At 40.6% G+C, this 17,610-nt stretch overlaps 1 protein-coding gene across 1 annotated transcript in view; it reads left to right on the forward strand.

Moving 5' to 3' along the window:
• RASGRF2 (Ras protein specific guanine nucleotide releasing factor 2) overlaps window positions 1–16,209 on the forward strand; it is an 839,627-nt gene extending 823,418 nt beyond the window's left edge. Inside the window, exon 27 of the mRNA XM_030193334.1 lies at window positions 16,094–16,209. Within this exon, the coding sequence (XP_030049194.1) occupies window positions 16,094–16,186 (93 nt within the window). The 3' untranslated portion in view covers window positions 16,187–16,209. The remainder of the gene's footprint in view (window positions 1–16,093) is intronic.
• Window positions 16,210–17,610: the final 1,401 nt, after the last annotated feature.

Raw genomic sequence — 17,610 nt, forward strand, 5'->3', positions numbered from 1 at the left:
CACCACTGAGCCCTTCCTGCACACAGAACGCAGGAGCTACTTCAGCCCTTCCTCCACACGCAATGCGGGAGCCGGTTAAGCTCTCAGCCCTTCCTCCACATTCTACGCAGGAGCCGCTTTACCTCTAGCTCACCACTGAGCCCTTCCTGCACACAGAAAGCGGGAGCTACTTCAGCCCTTCCTCCACAACCTGGAACTGGGAGGGAGGGGACAACCCTGGAACTTGGAGGGAGGGGAGACCCTGGAACTCGGAGGGGGAGGAGGGAAAGGAGAGAGAGAGGGGAGGGAGGGGGAACTCGAAGGGAGGGAGGGAGGGGGGCCTGAAAATGGGAGGGAGGGGGGCCTGGAACTCGGAGGGAGGTGCAGGGGGGAGGTGTGATGCACATGTAGGGGGGAGGGCAATGGACAAAGGAGAATTGCTGCACCACAGTAGATGGAGGGGGCAGGGGACAGATGCTGCACCATGATGGATGGAGGGGGCAGGGCACAGAGGACGTTTGCTGCATATGGATGAATGCAGGGGAGAGAGCATAATTGGTGCACATGGGACACACACTACACTCTTTCAGTCACACAGACAGACACACACACTCTCTCTCTCTCAATCACACTCTCTCTCTGACACACACTCTCTCTCTCACACATACTCACTCTCTGACACATACTCATTCACTCTCTCACACATTCTCACTCCCTCTCTCACACATACACTCTCCTAACAGTTCCCTTAAAAACATAATTACCATTAGAGGACAACCTTGCTAGCGCCCATTTCATTTCTTTCAGAAACGGGCCTTTTTTACTAGTATGCTATATAAACACTGTGTTCAGGAATATACTAGATTTTTTTTTGTTACATTTGTACCCCGCGCTTTCTCACTCATGGCAGGCTCAGTGCAGCTTACATGGGGCAATGGAGGGTTAAGTGACTTGCCCAGAGTCACAAGGAGCTGCCTGTGCCTGAAGTGAGAATCAAACTCAGTTCTTCAGTTCCCCAGGACCAAAGTCCACCACCCTAACCACTAGGCCACTCCTCCACTGCAAAATCCTCAAAAATCCTCAAATCGTCCCTATTCAAGCAAACCCTCACAAAGAACAACCATATCTCAAAGAACTAATTATTACCTGAATTGGTTATTACTCTGTTTACCATTAACCTTCTCTTTGTTTCATGTACAATTTCTCATTCATAGTATATTTTCTAAATGTTAAACATCCATAACTATCTCGGTACGTTTATGATACTGTAAAATTGGATTCTTACAACAAAATTACTTTCTTATGCGTTATTCTTTGTTGTGTATTCTATACTGTTTATTGTAAGCCACATTGAACTCAAACTTGTTTGGCATAATGTGGGATATAAATGTCAAAAATAAATTAAAAAAATATGTGACAAAGCTACAGAAATGTATTTGACCTGCTGTTGGGAAATCACTGTAGGCCATTCTTTGAGCAGTATATAAGAACATAAGAATAACCATACTGGGACAGACCAATGGCCCATCTAGCCCAGTATCCTGTTTGTATTAAAAGTACTTCCATGTAACTTCATTGAATGTCCCCTAGTCTTTGTACTTTTTAAAAGAGTAAAACATAAGTTCACTTCTACTCATTCTACACTACTTAGAATTTTGTAGACCTTAATTATATCTCCCTTCAGCCATCTCTTTTCCAAGCTGAAGATCCGTAACCACTTTTCCCATATCTTTCCCCATATGAGAGGAGCTCTAGCCCCTTTATCATTTTGGTTGCTCTTCTTTGAGCCTTTCCTAATTCCGCTATATCGTTTTTTTTGAGATGCAGCAACCAGAATTGAGCGCAATATTTAAGGTGAGGTTGCACCATGGAGCGATACAGAGGCATTATAATATTCTTGGTCTTATTTACCATCCCTTTCCTAATAATTCCTAGCATCCTATTCTGACTGCCGTGGCACACTGGACAGATTACAGCATATGCCTGTGATGGAGACATGAATGGGTAGAAAAGTATAAAATAACCCGTCAGAAATTTGAGGCTTTTTCTTCCTATTTTTCACACATATATATGTGTGCATATATTTTTTTGAGCATGTAAAACTGAGCACAGTGAAATATTGTTTTGGTGATTGGATAGCACTTCACTTCCCTCTTGTTGGAGGTTTGTGAGAGTCACTTTGCATTTGTCCACATTAAATTTCACCTGCCATTTGTATGCCCAGTCTTAAAGTTTCCTAAGGTCTCCCTGCAATTTTTCACAGGTAGGTGTGACTAGTGTTTGGTAATATACCAAATAATGCCTTTGAGTGACCTTTATGATGGATTTCTAAGTAACAGTCTGTTCTGCATCAATATAAACCACATTCACACTTATGGAAACTTTGGAAACACTGACATTTGTATATCTTTCTTTAGTCACTTGCTGAACACAGACCAATCTTCACCAATTACAGAATAAAGGACCAAAAATTAGAAAAGGAAACACTAAGAAATCACATTCTTTATAAGCAGTACAGCACAGGAGAAATAAAAATGCATTATGTAGTATAGGAAGCAAAATGCAAGACCACTTTCTACCCCCAAATAAAACCCACAAATACATTATCTGGATACCCATGAAATGTTAAAAAAAAACTTGTGGGACACAGTGGGCCCAGTATTCAAACTGTAGGAGGCAGCCTGCTGTGCCACAATCGGCACTGACCCTGGATATTCAATGCCAGGCTGTTTCCATGAATGACATTGAACATCCAATAGGACCCAAAGCTGTGTAAAACAAATAGTCATAACACAGTTTATACCAAATTGTCTAATCACCCTTAGGTTTTGCCTTTGGGTTTAAAAAGTTATACCAACTGCATGTAAGGTCTAGATAAATCAATTTAAACAATCTGTGTTGAAGGCATATGCCCTAAATATGTAATACTTGATAGCAATAATGAAACAATGATGGAATACTCACACAGCAGGCAGCCAACAGATTTAATTATTTTCAGTGGAAATTAACTTTGTATGAACATAAATGTCATTCAGCTCCAACTGTTCTACTACTGCATTCTCTTAGTCATCATTATTCCAAGGACTCATCTATATACACAGATTACCCCCACACATACACACGTACAAAAAAACTTGCCTTTTACAACCAAACAGACTTGAAGAATAAGTAAATATATACCACAGAACTAGAAAATGTTGGCACATTTAGACTGACTCCAGACTCTGCATGAAGGTAGCTCTGCCCTCATTATTCAGTATCACTTTTATAAATGTAGTAAGCAATAATTAAGTGCATTTTTATAATATACCACTGCATTCCACAAAACAAAAGGTGCAAGTTCCCACAAACCATCTTTCTCTTGGATCTAGGCACAGGAAAAAAAAAGATTTTAAATGCTCCCAGGTTTCAACTAATTTATGTTCAATGTGGGATATAAATGAAATAAATAAGTAAAATACATAAATAAATAAATAGATTGAATGTTGACCACCTGATTCTTATAACATTATGTCTGTTTTAGTGGCCGTTTACCAGGAGAAAAACATGTCACGAATACGTATTCTAGGGTGTCCCTATAACCGGCCCCTCTAAATGACACACTGATTACAATTTATAGCAAATTACTACTCTACCTATGAAAAGTTATTCCATTATTATACTTCCTCTTTGTATATTCGTATGCTGTACAAGCCAGCATGTTTGAAAATATAAGTGGGATCAAATAAAAATGGTACCAACAAGAACAAAAATATGGATGAATTAGCTCATAGGTTTGTTTGATTTGTTTTGAGGGTACGGGGAATCGATATGACGGCTGTGCAGGGGAGCGGAGAGATTAACCTCCATGGCTTCAGCTTTTTGACGTCTTGCTCCTGTTGTCAATCAAACCTTCTTGAGCAGTTAGCCGCACAGGTAAGCACTGAAGACAGCTGCTTCCGGCTGCCCCAGTCCATCTGAGTGCTTCCTCCCACTCACAAGAAAATAAAAAGGTAGGATGAAGCATTGGACGGGGGGCGACCAGAAGTAGCTGCCCGTGCCACAGCTCACTGCTGGAAACAGGGAGGAGAGATGTAGCTGGCCAGAAACGAAGGAAGGGAGGGAGAGCTCAGCTGCCTGACACGCGGACAAGGGAGCAGGAAGCTTGAGGAAGCAAAAATCCGCCTGGTTGGCCACTATTGTTAGGTGGGCCTGAGACAGAAGTGGGGGGGCCTGGGACCCCGAGGCCCCTTGTAGCTATGCCACTGCTATACACAAAGTTGTGCAAAAACACACCCAGAACCTTACCAAATTGTAACAGCACTAACTCCCAGGACAGGAAGAGTACATTCTTATGCATGAAAAGGCAGTACTATAAGTATTACACTGGGCCGTAAACCATCAAGACGCTGCCTAGTGAAAAAACAAAACAAATAGGATTGCAACAGGATTTCTAGTAAAATACTACATGGTTCACCTTGGTCACAAGTGAAAAGCACATGTGTCAACAAATATGACACAAGTGACTAGAGATTAATAAAAGATAGGAAGACAAAAAAACTGAATTGGAAACCTCAAGAAGTCAAACTCAGCATACAGCAATGCTAGAGAAATTGAAACTGAAATGCAAAATATCACAGATGCACATATCTAAAAGCTAATGTATTCCAATTAATAAATTCTAAATAAAATACTTTTTTTCTACCTTTGTTGTCTGAACATTTAGTTTTTCTATTCGCCTTGGTCCCACTGTCTGTTTTATGCTTTTCTGTTTTTTTTTCTTCTGTTTGCAATGTCTCCCTTCCATTTGACATTTTTTTCTCACCATCCTTCAGCTTCCTTATGTGTCCTGTCCACCATCTCCCTTCTGTGGACCTGTCCCAATCCTTCCTCCAGTTCCATCATCTGCCCTCAAAAGTGTCCCGATCCAGCCCTTATATTTAGCAGTTTCCCTTCTGTGTCTTTGTCTTGCCTTATCTGACATTCCTCCCTCTTGTCCCTATCCCCTCCTGTGATCAGCATTGTCCCAGTGTGTCCCTACCCCCCTGCCACCCCATCCAGTTTTGCCTCTCTGTGCCCTTATCCCTTTATACCTAGCATCTCTTATCTGTCTCCTTGTCTCTCTCCTTCCCATACCCCCCCCCCACCCTGGGGCCAGGATGTCTCCCTGTCTCATCTCACTTCCCCCCCCCCCCCCCCAGTTCAATATGTCTTCCTCCTAGATCTCCAGGGTCTTTTCCCCTTTCTTCTAGTCAGTCAGCCAGTCAGACTTTCTCTTGCCCCTCCCCCCCTTTCCAAGCTGGTTCAGCATCTGTCTCTCTCTCTCTCCAGCATCTCTTCCTGTCTGTCCCTTCCCTTCCCCTCCTCTCCCTGTCCAGCAGAGCAGCACTTAGTTCTCCCTCCCTCTCACCTGCAAGTCCAGCGGCGTAGCCAGGTTTTGACATCTGGGGAAGCAGACTTTTGTAAAATAGGTGCAGTGTAAGGCTTAAGGACCGTGAGAGATGGGAGGGTTAAAATTTGCATAGGCATATGCAGTCAGTGACTAAGCTGTTTGGGAAGGGTGGGGTGGGCTTAGGGTAAGGTTGGGGCAGGGTTAGTTAAAATCCTTAGGGTGGGAGCAGCACCCATGTCAACATTAAAGGGACAGTGGGGGCACTTTTGAACAAAGCATTGAAGGACCCCTTCACTATGTTCTGGTGCATATTTGCTCCTAGTATCTCTGTTACTGATGGTATAATGCACACTGAATACACTCCAGGGAATTATGTGCTGAAAACATCCAAATAATGTATCACAATAATACAAATTATTAAACAGAATAGTATTTGTAGTATTCTGGAAATATATGCACATACTTCAACACTTGGGCTCCCAGTCAGTCCTAGCTCCCCAGTCCAGCATCTTCCTGTTGAACATGTGAACAGTGATGTTCAGCACCACTGTAACAGAAATGCTGTGGTTACTGGCAACTATAAAATCATTTGCCTATCAAATTTTTTTGGTAAGTTGCCAAATGGCCACCGGACTTTTGATCTGCTGGTCTTTAGTTTACTGTAGAGTAACAAAACATGTTTGGAATAGGTATATCTGTATTAGCTGTATCTAATGGTTAGAGAAGTGGGCTGAGAACCAGGGAAGCCAGGGTTCAAATCTCAGTTCTGCTCCTTAAGAGCGTATGTAAGTCACTTAACTATCCATTACCTTCAGTGCAAACTTAGACTGTAAGCCTCCAGGGACATGAAAATACCTGTTGCACCTGAATGTAACTCACCTTCAGCTACTACTATGAGGTATGATCTAAATACAAATCCAAAATCCTGTACCAGATATACTGTAAATAATACAAAACCCTTTATGAGGGGATGTACAGAACACTACCCCTCACCCTTAAGAATAGTCCCTCAGATAGCCTGAGCCACCTTAAAAGCACTAGTCCCGCCCAGGGAGGAAGTGAGATGGGAGGGGTTTAGTCAGAACCAAGAAGTATAAAAGGTAGTGCCAGAGTAGGGTTAAGAAGGCCCAGGAAAGGAAGAACTGAAGCTCCAGCATATGCCTTTACAACCTATGTCTAGCAACCGTGACCTGGCTGAGGTGACCAACTTTTAGATTTGAAACTTGTAAGCCCTGTTCTAAGGTCTGGCCAGACCTGGAGCTCGGAGAGAAAGAGAGAGAATAACTTACAGGTTGTGTTGGGGCATGGCAGTAGCCACAGACTGTGTTTTGGGCCCTGTCAATAGCAAGCCCTGGTTAAGGCTGTGTTATCTGAACTAAAAAGACTTCATCTTATGTTCCTGGCACTGTGACCTAACAGGCCTCAGGTTTCTGTTAATAAAGCAGTTGTTTCATTTTTACACCTTTATCTGGCTGTGTTATTGTGCAGGCCCATCCTCAACCCTTGCTCTCCGTATCACACCCTACAAAAGTCTCTCAGGACCTATATTGCAACTTCAGCATACCATAATAGCACTAACTTCCAGGAATCACACAGTAAGGGCCTACCTATGAAAAGACAGCACTGTAAATATTTGTGGACACTAGAACATCAATACACCTATTGGAAAAACTAAACAAGCTGTATTAATACAGCTTGATCCAGTGGTTTGCTGGAGTGGGCTCTCAGAGGCTCGCTAGAGCCGGCTGTTAAGAATTTTGGGAGCCAGTTAAAGTAGCCATGAGGGAGCTACTTTAAAGTAACTTTAAAGTAGCTACATCACTACTTTAACAACTGGCTCCCAAAATATGGGCTCAGGCCCCTTCCTGAGTTCTCTTTTACTTTGCTGGTGGGGATGCTGAGCCTCGCCAGCCAAATAAATAGACTGCTGCTCCCCTCTGTTTCCAACTCCGAGCAGCAGGCTGAGACATCTCGTGCATGTGCAAGAATCCCCACTTCCTGCCCGAGCCAAAAACAAGCAGCGGGGAGTGGTGGCAGTCCATTTATTGACTGATGGGTCTTGGCTTCCCTGCCAGCAAAGGTATGCCTAGCATGCCTGTGCGATGTGAGACGGGAGAGAAAGGCATATGTTGTCCCCCCAGTCCATATGTTGTCCCCCCAGTCCACCCTTGCCACCCCTCCCCCAAATTGCAGAGCAGGTTACGCCCAAAGAGAGAGCCCATTGTTAAAAATTTACCAGCACACCCCTGGATTGATCCTACATAGAAATTCAGTGCTTAGCAAAATACTTGGCCTCTTTCACACACACTGGACCACACCAAATACAAAGTAAGTAACCATAACCTAAAAATAGAAACATGTAGACAAAAATTAATGTGAACCCCCAAGAAGCCAGACTCTGCATACATTACCAGAGAAGTAGAAACAATGACACATGCCCCCCCTGTAGTGTGCAAAATAAAGATAGTAGCTGCAAATTTCAAAAACTGACATATTCCAATCACTACATTAGAAATTAACAAATACAAATAAAAATAGAAAATAAGCTGATATATTTTTATTGGACTAACTTAATACATTTTTTAATTAGTTTCAAAGACCAAAACCTCTTTCCTCAAATCAGGATAGTTTAATTCTTTTATGATATACTATCCTGACCTGAGGAAGGTGGTTTTGGCCTCTTAAAGTTGATCAAAAAATATATTAAGTCAGTACAATAAAAAGTATCACTAATTTTCCATTTTTTGTTTTATTTTTTTATTAACTTTTAGAATGGACTAACATGGCTACCACACCACTTTATCATGACTTTAAAATAAAATGATTTTTTTCTACCTTTTTTATCTGGCCATTTAATTTTTCTAACCATATTGGTTCTAGTTTCTGGTTTTTCTGTCTTCTCTTAACTCTCTTGCCAGGGTTTTCTCTCCATTTCTCTTTTTTCTCTCTGTCTTCTTCACTTCATCTCTAACACTCATCTTTTTCATTCAGCTTTCTTCTATTTTTCTGCCTCTATCCATTTAGATTTCATTCATTCTTACTATACAATCTTTAATTAAGCTCCCTTTTTCTCACCAAATCTACCTACAGCTTTCCATGTCTTTTCCTCACCCAGGCCCATCTGTTCTCCTTTTTCTTATTCCCCATTTCTGCATTAACTCTTCCCTCTCTTCCTTTGCCACATAACATCTCTTCTCTGTTTTTCTCTCTGTTCCCCTGCTATGCAGCATCTCCTCTCTGTCTTTCTCTCTCCCCCTGCCATGCAGCATCTCTTTTCACTCTCTCTCCCCAACCTGACTGCCAAGCAGCATTTCCACTCCTTTCTGTCTCTCTGTCCCCCTGCCAACCAACATCATCCTATCTCTCTCTCTCTCCTTATCCAGTATTGTCTAATCTGTCTCTCTCTCTTCTCCCCATCCAGCATTACACCATTTCTCCATTTGTTCTCCCCTATATAGTATTGTTCTGTCTGTCTGTCTGTCTGTCTGTCTGTCTCTCTTCCTCCCATGCAGCATCACTCTGTCTCTCTTTTACAACCTAATCCAGCATCATCCCATCTATCTCTCTTCTCATCCACCTGTCTCTATCTCCCCTCCCCCATCCAGAATCAGCCTGCCTATCTTTTTCACCCCCAATTCAGCATTTCCTCATCTATCTCTCTTCTTAACCAGCATCGCTCTGACTCTCTTCCTCCCCATCTAGCATTATCCCATCTCTCTATTTTCTCCACATCCAGTATATAAGTACATAAGTGTTGCCATACTGGGACATCAAGCCCAGTATCCTGTTTCCAACAGTGGCCAATCCAGATTACAAGTATCTGACACGATCCCAAAACAGTAAAATAGATGTTATGCTGCTTATCCTAGAAATAACAAACACAATACACAGAGTGTATATATGCCAATGCGATAGTCTTAAATACTGTTTGGACTAAAGTGAAGGGGAGTCTCATACAGCATTTGTCTGTTGATAGTAATATTGTTTTCACTCAATAGGTGAATATATTACATATATTCATGTCATAATCATTGACTCCACCTCCACCATCCCTTTTATAATGACAAAAAGCAACTTGCTCTGTTCTCTTTATATTGAATCTCAGTAAATATGTATTTATCGAAAAGCAACACACTGCACTTATCTTAGGCAAATTGGTGCCCTCTTAAAACCCCGACAGGTTCCCGTTTCGTATAGACTTTGTCAAGGGGGAGTGGCTATAATTCTGTCGAAGAGAAGGAAAAAACCAGAGAAAACAGACATCAAGTCTCTTATATTTTACTTATATTTATATCTTAACATACTGTTAAACTCATCTACATAATCGCAAGGTCTTTCTTAAAAGCGGTTCGAGGCTTACCCGATTCATGCCCCAGGCTTCAATGTGTGCTGATTTGTATCCTTTAAAATGGACAAAATGGCGATAGCGTTTTATCTAATCTCAACTGAACAGCTGGTAACGTTACGTCAAACGTCAATGCGTGAAGATCGTTAGAGGCTCTTAAAGGTCTGACGAATCAGACAAAGGATTTAAATCCCGTGTCTGCAGCTTGTGTAAGAAAACATGAAAATGTTTTATACAATGTTTGAAAAATTTAGTTAAAGAATTTTTAGAAAAACAAAACGAAAAAAGTGCATAAAGACAAACTAAATAGAACAATAAAACCAAAAAAAATATATTGAAGCTAAATAACAATTCAGATAGTGTGAGAAAGTTTTTTTAGATTTAGAAAAAACTGCCCCATTGGATGTACGTGTTTAATCCTGCTGGTTCTATTGTATCTAATGTGAAAATCCAGTAAGTCTCACGCTGAAGAATTCTTCTGTTGAGATCACCTCCTCTTTTGGAGGGAAATATCTGCTCGATTACCATGCATTTTAAGTCTTCTAAAGTGTGTTTAAGAGACACCCAATGCTGAACAAGAGGCGCTCCAAAATTTTGAGCGTTAATACGTGAGCGGTGTTCTATCAATCTTTCATGTAAAGATCTAGTTGATTTGCCGATATAATATTTACCACACGGACAAACTATATAATAAATGATGCCTATTGAACGGCAAGAGGTATAACTTTTCAATGTAATTGTTCTATCTTTGAAGGTAAAATAGGTACCTTCAATAGTGGCCAGACATGTTTTGCATCGTGGTTTCATACATTTATAATGTCATGTGGGTAGCGACTGCTCTTTGTCCTTTGATAAAATTGGCAAAACAGCTGGACTCAGGATCTCTTTGAGATTTTTAGAGCGTGAGAATGCAGTTCTAATATTGTAGTCTGCAAACACTGGATGAGATCTAATAATGTCCCAATGCTTTCTAATTATCCCTGCTGTTGATTCCCCGCCAGGGGTATATCTGGTAACGAATGTCATGACACGATCATCTTGCTGGTGTCGTTGTGGTCCCCGTAGTAGTAGATCTCTGTTGTTAAATTTTGCCCTGGTATATGCACGCTTGATGACTTTACGTGGGTAATTTCTTTGTAACAGATTAGTGCCAAATTCCTCAGAATGTGCTTTGTAATCGTCCTCCATAGTGCAGATACGCTTAAACCTCAAAAACTGAGAGAAAGGGAGACTTTGCCTCAATGCTTTGGGATGGCAACTGCCAAATTCCAAAAATGTGTTGCGATCTGTACTCTTGGTAAAAACTTTGGTGATGAATTGTTTATTAGAGAACAGAATTTCTACATCTAAAAAGTGAATTCTATCATTAGACCATGTTGCGGTAAATTGGATCCTGGTGTGACGTTGATTGAGCCACTGATGGAATTCTTGTAGTTCTTCTACACTGCCATACCATATTATAAAGATGTCATCTATGTATCGTCTCCAGGTACCAATCATTTTTATGTAAGGTGAAATATGCAACCATTTCTTTTCAAATGACGCCATGTATAGATTTGCTAAGGTGGGCGCAAATGTGGCTCCCATCGCCACTCCCGATTTTTGCATGTATAGCTCATCCTGGAAGCTGAAAAAATTATTGCACAAAGCCAACTTAGCCAGATCATATATAAAACTAGTAGGGACCGAGTGTGGGTTCGGGCGATCATTCAAAACTTCCAAAATGATGTCTAATAGTTCTTCTTGTGGTATCATGGTATATAACGATTTAATATCGAGGGTACCCATTAAGATAGGAGTATCGGGTAATGGCAATTCCTGTAAAATATTGAATGATCGCCCGAACCCACACTCGGTCCCTACTAGTTTTATATATGATCTGGCTAAGTTGGCTTTGTGCAATAATTTTTTCAGCTTCCAGGATGAGCTATACATGCAAAAATCGGGAGTGGCGATGGGAGCCACATTTGCGCCCACCTTAGCAAATCTATACATGGCGTCATTTGAAAAGAAATGGTTGCATATTTCACCTTACATAAAAATGATTGGTACCTGGAGACGATACATAGATGACATCTTTATAATATGGTATGGCAGTGTAGAAGAACTACAAGAATTCCATCAGTGGCTCAATCAGCGTCACACCAGGATCCAATTTACCGCAACATGGTCTAATGATAGAATTCACTTTTTAGATGTAGAAATTCTGTTCTCTAATAAACAATTCATCACCAAAGTTTTTACCAAGAGTACAGATCGCAACACATTTTTGGAATTTGGCAGTTGCCATCCCAAAGCATTGAGGCAAAGTCTCCCTTTCTCTCAGTTTTTGAGGTTTAAGCGTATCTGCACTATGGAGGACGATTACAAAGCACATTCTGAGGAATTTGGCACTAATCTGTTACAAAGAAATTACCCACGTAAAGTCATCAAGCGTGCATATACCAGGGCAAAATTTAACAACAGAGATCTACTACTACGGGGACCACAACGACACCAGCAAGATGATCGTGTCATGACATTCGTTACCAGATATACCCCTGGCGGGGAATCAACAGCAGGGATAATTAGAAAGCATTGGGACATTATTAGATCTCATCCAGTGTTTGCAGACTACAATATTAGAACTGCATTCTCACGCTCTAAAAATCTCAAAGAGATCCTGAGTCCAACTGTTTTGCCGATTTTATCAAAGGACAAAGAGCAGTCGCTACCCACAGGACATTATAAATGTATGAAACCACGATGCAAAACATGTCCGGCCACTATTGAAGGTACCTATTTTACCTTCAAAGATAGAACAATTACATTGAAAAGTTATACCTCTTGCCGTTCAATAGGCATCATTTATTATATAGTTTGTCCGTGTGGTAAATATTATATCGGCAAATCAACTAGATCTTTACATGAAAGATTGATAGAACACCGCTCACGTATTAACGCTCAAAATTTTGGAGCGCCTCTTGTTCAGCATTGGGTGTCTCTTAAACACACTTTAGAAGACTTAAAATGCATGGTAATCGAGCAGATACTTCCCTCCAAAAGAGGAGGTGATCTCAACAGAAGAATTCTTCAGCGTGAGACTTACTGGATTTTCACATTAGATACAATAGAACCAGCAGGATTAAACACGTACATCCAATGGGGCAGTTTTTTCTAAATCTAAAAAAACTTTCTCACACTATCTGAATTGTTATTTAGCTTCAATATATTTTTTTTGGTTTTATTGTTCTATTTAGTTTGTCTTTATGCACTTTTTTCGTTTTGTTTTTCTAAAAATTCTTTAACTAAATTTTTCAAACATTGTATAAAACATTTTCATGTTTTCTTACACAAGCTGCAGACACGGGATTTAAATCCTTTGTCTGATTCGTCAGACCTTTAAGAGCCTCTGACGATCTTCACGCATTGACGTTTGACGTAACGTTACCAGCTGTTCAGTTGAGATTAGATAAAACGCTATCGCCATTTTGTCCATTTTAAAGGATACAAATCAGCACACATTGAAGCCTGGGGCATGAATCGGGTAAGCCTCGAACCGCTTTTAAGAAAGACCTTGCGATTATGTAGATGAGTTTAACAGTATGTTAAGATATAAATATAAGTAAAATATAAGAGACTTGACGTCTGTTTTCTCTGGTTTTTTCCTTCTCTTCGACAGAATTATAGCCACTCCCCCTTGACAAAGTCTATACGAAACGGGAACCTGTCGGGGTTTTAAGAGGGCACCAATTTGCCTAAGATAAGTGCAGTGTGTTGCTTTTCGATAAATACATATTTACTGAGAATCAATATAATTTCCCGGATCTCCTCTGGAACATTTTTTAAATATCGGCGTTACATTGGCCACCCTCCAGTCTTCCGGTACTTCACCTGATTTTAGGGATAGATTTCGTATTACTAGCAGTAGCTCTACAAGTTCATTTTTCAGTTCTATTAATACTCTTGGATGAATACCATCTGGTCCTGGTGATTTATTACTCTTCAGTTTGCAGAACTGACCCATTACATCCTCCAAGTTTACAGAGAATTCGTTTAGTTTCTCTGACTCGCCCGCTTCAAATACCCTTTCCAGCACCGGTGTCCCTCCCAAATCCTCCTCAGTGAAGACTGAAGCAAAGAATTCATTTAACTTCTCCGCTACACCTTTGTCTTCCCTGATCGCCCCTTTAACACCACTGTCGTCCAGCGGCCCAACCGATTCTTTAGCCGGCTTCCTGCTTTTGATGTATCTAAAAACGTTTTTACTATGTGTTTTCGCTTCTAACGCTATTTTTTTTCAAAGTCCTTTTTCGCCCTCCTTATCTCCGCTTTGCATTTGGCTCGGCATTCCTTATGTTTTATCTTATTATTTTCAGTTGGTTCTCTTCTCCATTTTCTGAAGGAATGTTTTTTGGCTCTAATGGCTTCCTTTACCTTACTGTTTAGCCACACCAGCTGACGTTTGGTCTTATTTCCTCTTTTTCTAATGCGCAGAATATATTTGTCCTGTTTCTCTAGGATGGTGTTTTTGAACAACTTCCACACCTGATTCAAGTTTTTTACCCTGTGAGCTGCTCCTTTCAGTCTTTTTTCACCGTTCTTCTCATTTTATTGTAATCTCCTTTTCTAAAGTTAAACGCTAGTGTATTTGATTTCCTAAGATCACTTCAAAGCCAATATCAAAACTGATCATATTATGACTGATCATATTATGATCACTGTTATCAAGCGGCCCTCACACCATTACCCCCCGCACCAGATCATGTGCTCCACTAATGACTAAGTCTAGTATTTTTCCTTCTCTCGTCGGCTCCTGAACCAACTGTTCCATGAAACTGTCCTTGATTTCATCAAGAAATTTTATCTCCCTAGCGTGTACCAATGTTACATTAACCCAGTCTATTATTAAAGCCCACAAGTTGGTGAGTGAGGAAGATAGTGAGTACAGTGGGCACAAATGTGGTAGTGTCTGTTTTGTGTATTAGATACAATCACACTTTTACTTTAATTCATGATACGTGGCCAGCAATACAGGATGAGTTCTGTTCAAAGCTCCTAAATTTAAACTAGAAAGTGTGACTGAGGTGTGGTATTCTCTTTGCCTGTAGTTTCTGTGTAGAGATCTGTAGCAGTCCCACTTGTTCTGTTTTACCTGTAGTAGGTGTATTGGGCTCCCTTTTACTAAGCTGCGTAAATGCCTACACGTGCCAAACGTGCGCCAAATTGGAGATACCGCCCAGTTACCATTTGGCCTTTGTGGTAATTTCAATTTTGACGCATGTTCCCTAGACGCGTCTGAAAAATATTTTTTTATTTTCTGGCTTGCGTAACGGACGCACACCAAGTGGCTATTGACGCACATAGGTCATTACTGCCCAGATTCTTTACTGCTAGATCTATGGCTGGCGGTAAAGTCTCAGACCCAAAATGGACGCGTGGCAATTTTCATTTTGCTGCACATCCATTTTCGGCAAAAAATAGGCCTTTTTCACAGGCGCACTGAAAAATAGATCGGCGTGCCTCCAAAACCCGCACCTACACTATCGCAAGCCATTTTTCAGCGCACCTTTGTAAAAGGACCCCCTTTTAGGGCACAGTGTAATAGTTGTAATGCTGCCTATTCATAGGTAGGGTTCTTGTAGTAGAGGTCAGCACTGATGGGGATTGCCACCTGATGCAGGTCAACACTGACTGATTATAACAGTCCTTGTGTTGCCCCATTCTGTAGATGGAGTTTAGTTCTGTTCTCTCTTAAAATAATAAAAAAAAAGAATCTAAAATTATAAATCAGGATTACAGGTTTATAGATGCAGCAGGACAGAGCTAAGGTGGGATTAGATACCAACCCTATGCTTGATAGTATTTGTTTATTTAGGGTTTTTTTACGAAGCAACGGTAAGCACAACGCAGGCTCACCGCTCGCTGATCCAGAACTACTGCTGGCCCAATGTGGCCGCCGGCACCATTTCCAGTGGTTATTTTGTTTTTGTCTAGCACAGCGCTAACCCAGCAGTAATCAGGCATCACCATGCGCTGCCTGGTTACCGAGGGAGCCCTTACCACCACTTCAGTGGGTAGCGCTAAGTGCCCCCCACCGCATGGCCACACGATAAGAGTTATCTTACTTCATGGCCATTTGGGGGGGGGGGGATTTTTACCCACTGCCGTAAAAAGGGCCCTGGCATGCAGGAAAAACAGCTGCTACCATAGGTCCCTTTTTCCCACAGCTTAGTAAAAGTATCCTTGTCTCCTATGTTGTCCTCATTTGCCTTTTAACACAAAAGGCAATGGTAAGGAGTAGGAGAGAGACATTCTCATGTTTTATATAATGATTCTTTTACCTAATCTAATTTTGATAAATGATGTCATAAATCTGGTCCTGAATAACTAAATGAATGCATTCATTTTTATTTCAGGTGACTCAGTTTCTCCTGGACAAATCTCTCATCATGGACGAAGATACCCTTTATGATCTATCCTTAAAAATTGAACCTAGACTCCCTGCATGAAGTCACAGTGAGCTTATATGTAATACATAAAAAATTATGCATGGTAAAACTGCATACTGCAGGGAAGGAAATGGGAAGATTGCAAGCTCCCTTTTCAGAAGAATCATAGAGGTTTGCTTCAGGACAGGAGAGAATAACCAGGACAGTTCAAGAAGGCTGATTAAATGCCTCTGATTGTGGACTAAGAGATTGCTTCTCTACAATAGATTGTGGTCAAAGTATAAGAATAAATATGGCTATCAGTGGACTGGAGAACAAGAAGAATGTAACACAAAATGCCAGATTATTGGTATTCAAATACATAAACATGGGATTTGCAGATTTTATTATTTTCTGAAAAAATTTTAAGGACTTAATTCACTGGAAAGTCTTTTTGGCTCTGAAGACCTGATGAAAAAATCTTAAATCAGATATTATGGAGAAATCCCCCAATATTCATCATGGATTGAGAAAAGCTACTTAGATTGTGCAAGAGGAGCAACATAGATAATTAATGCCCTGTACTTTGCTCACAAACATCTGTTTACATATATTTGCCCATGCTGTTTCCCTGCATCAGACCTCAAACTCACATATGTTTATACTTACTCAAGACTGACAGAAATCTATGCTAAGGTACTGCTGCTTCATGCAACTCCAATTACTTCCTTGGGGTCCTATTTACTAAGCTGCGCTGAAGGCACGCTAACATTTTAGCACGTTCTAACGTTAGAGACACCTATTATATTCCTATGGGTTTCTCTAGCATGTTTGCGCGCTTACAGCGTGGCCTAGTAAGCAGGGCCCTTGGAGTTTAAAATATTTTCTGTACAGCGAAAAATTAGGTATGTTAATTGTAAAACCTTCTCCTTTTACTTATAAGAAAGCACAGAAAATACCATTTTTACAAAGCTTTCTCCTATATTTAAATACTGGTGAAAGTTTCCCAGGCAAAACTCACTATTAAGAGCCAGTGCCACTTTTCCCTCCAGCAATTGTAGAGCTGATCTTTTAAAAACTACTTTATCTTACCATAATATCTATATCTATACCATACTATATCGATATCATAATATCTTTATTACTCTATCAATAATCTAAATATAGTTTTAATTTCCATCACAGATTCCTTCCGTTCTATATATTTTAGATTTGCATACTACCTTTCATAGGCATACAACTCTTTCATAAACATGCATATCATTGTTCAAACTTCCACATCCATGGAATTATGGAGTCCCAGGACAGTAGAGATTAAAAGATGCATACAATGCATACATAATGTATTGATAGGCAAAATTTATTCTGGTTGCTCCTTATAGCACAAAATGGTACTGCCATATTCATTCACTCAATCTAATGTATTCATTTTTAACTTAAACACTTCCTTTCCACCAATACACAGAATACCAGATGATAGATGTGATGGCCAGTCCTGGATCTTT

The sequence above is a fragment of the Microcaecilia unicolor genome, chromosome 2 (assembly GCF_901765095.1).
Source record: "Microcaecilia unicolor chromosome 2, aMicUni1.1, whole genome shotgun sequence".
In the NCBI taxonomy this organism is placed as follows: Eukaryota; Metazoa; Chordata; class Amphibia; order Gymnophiona; family Siphonopidae; genus Microcaecilia; species Microcaecilia unicolor.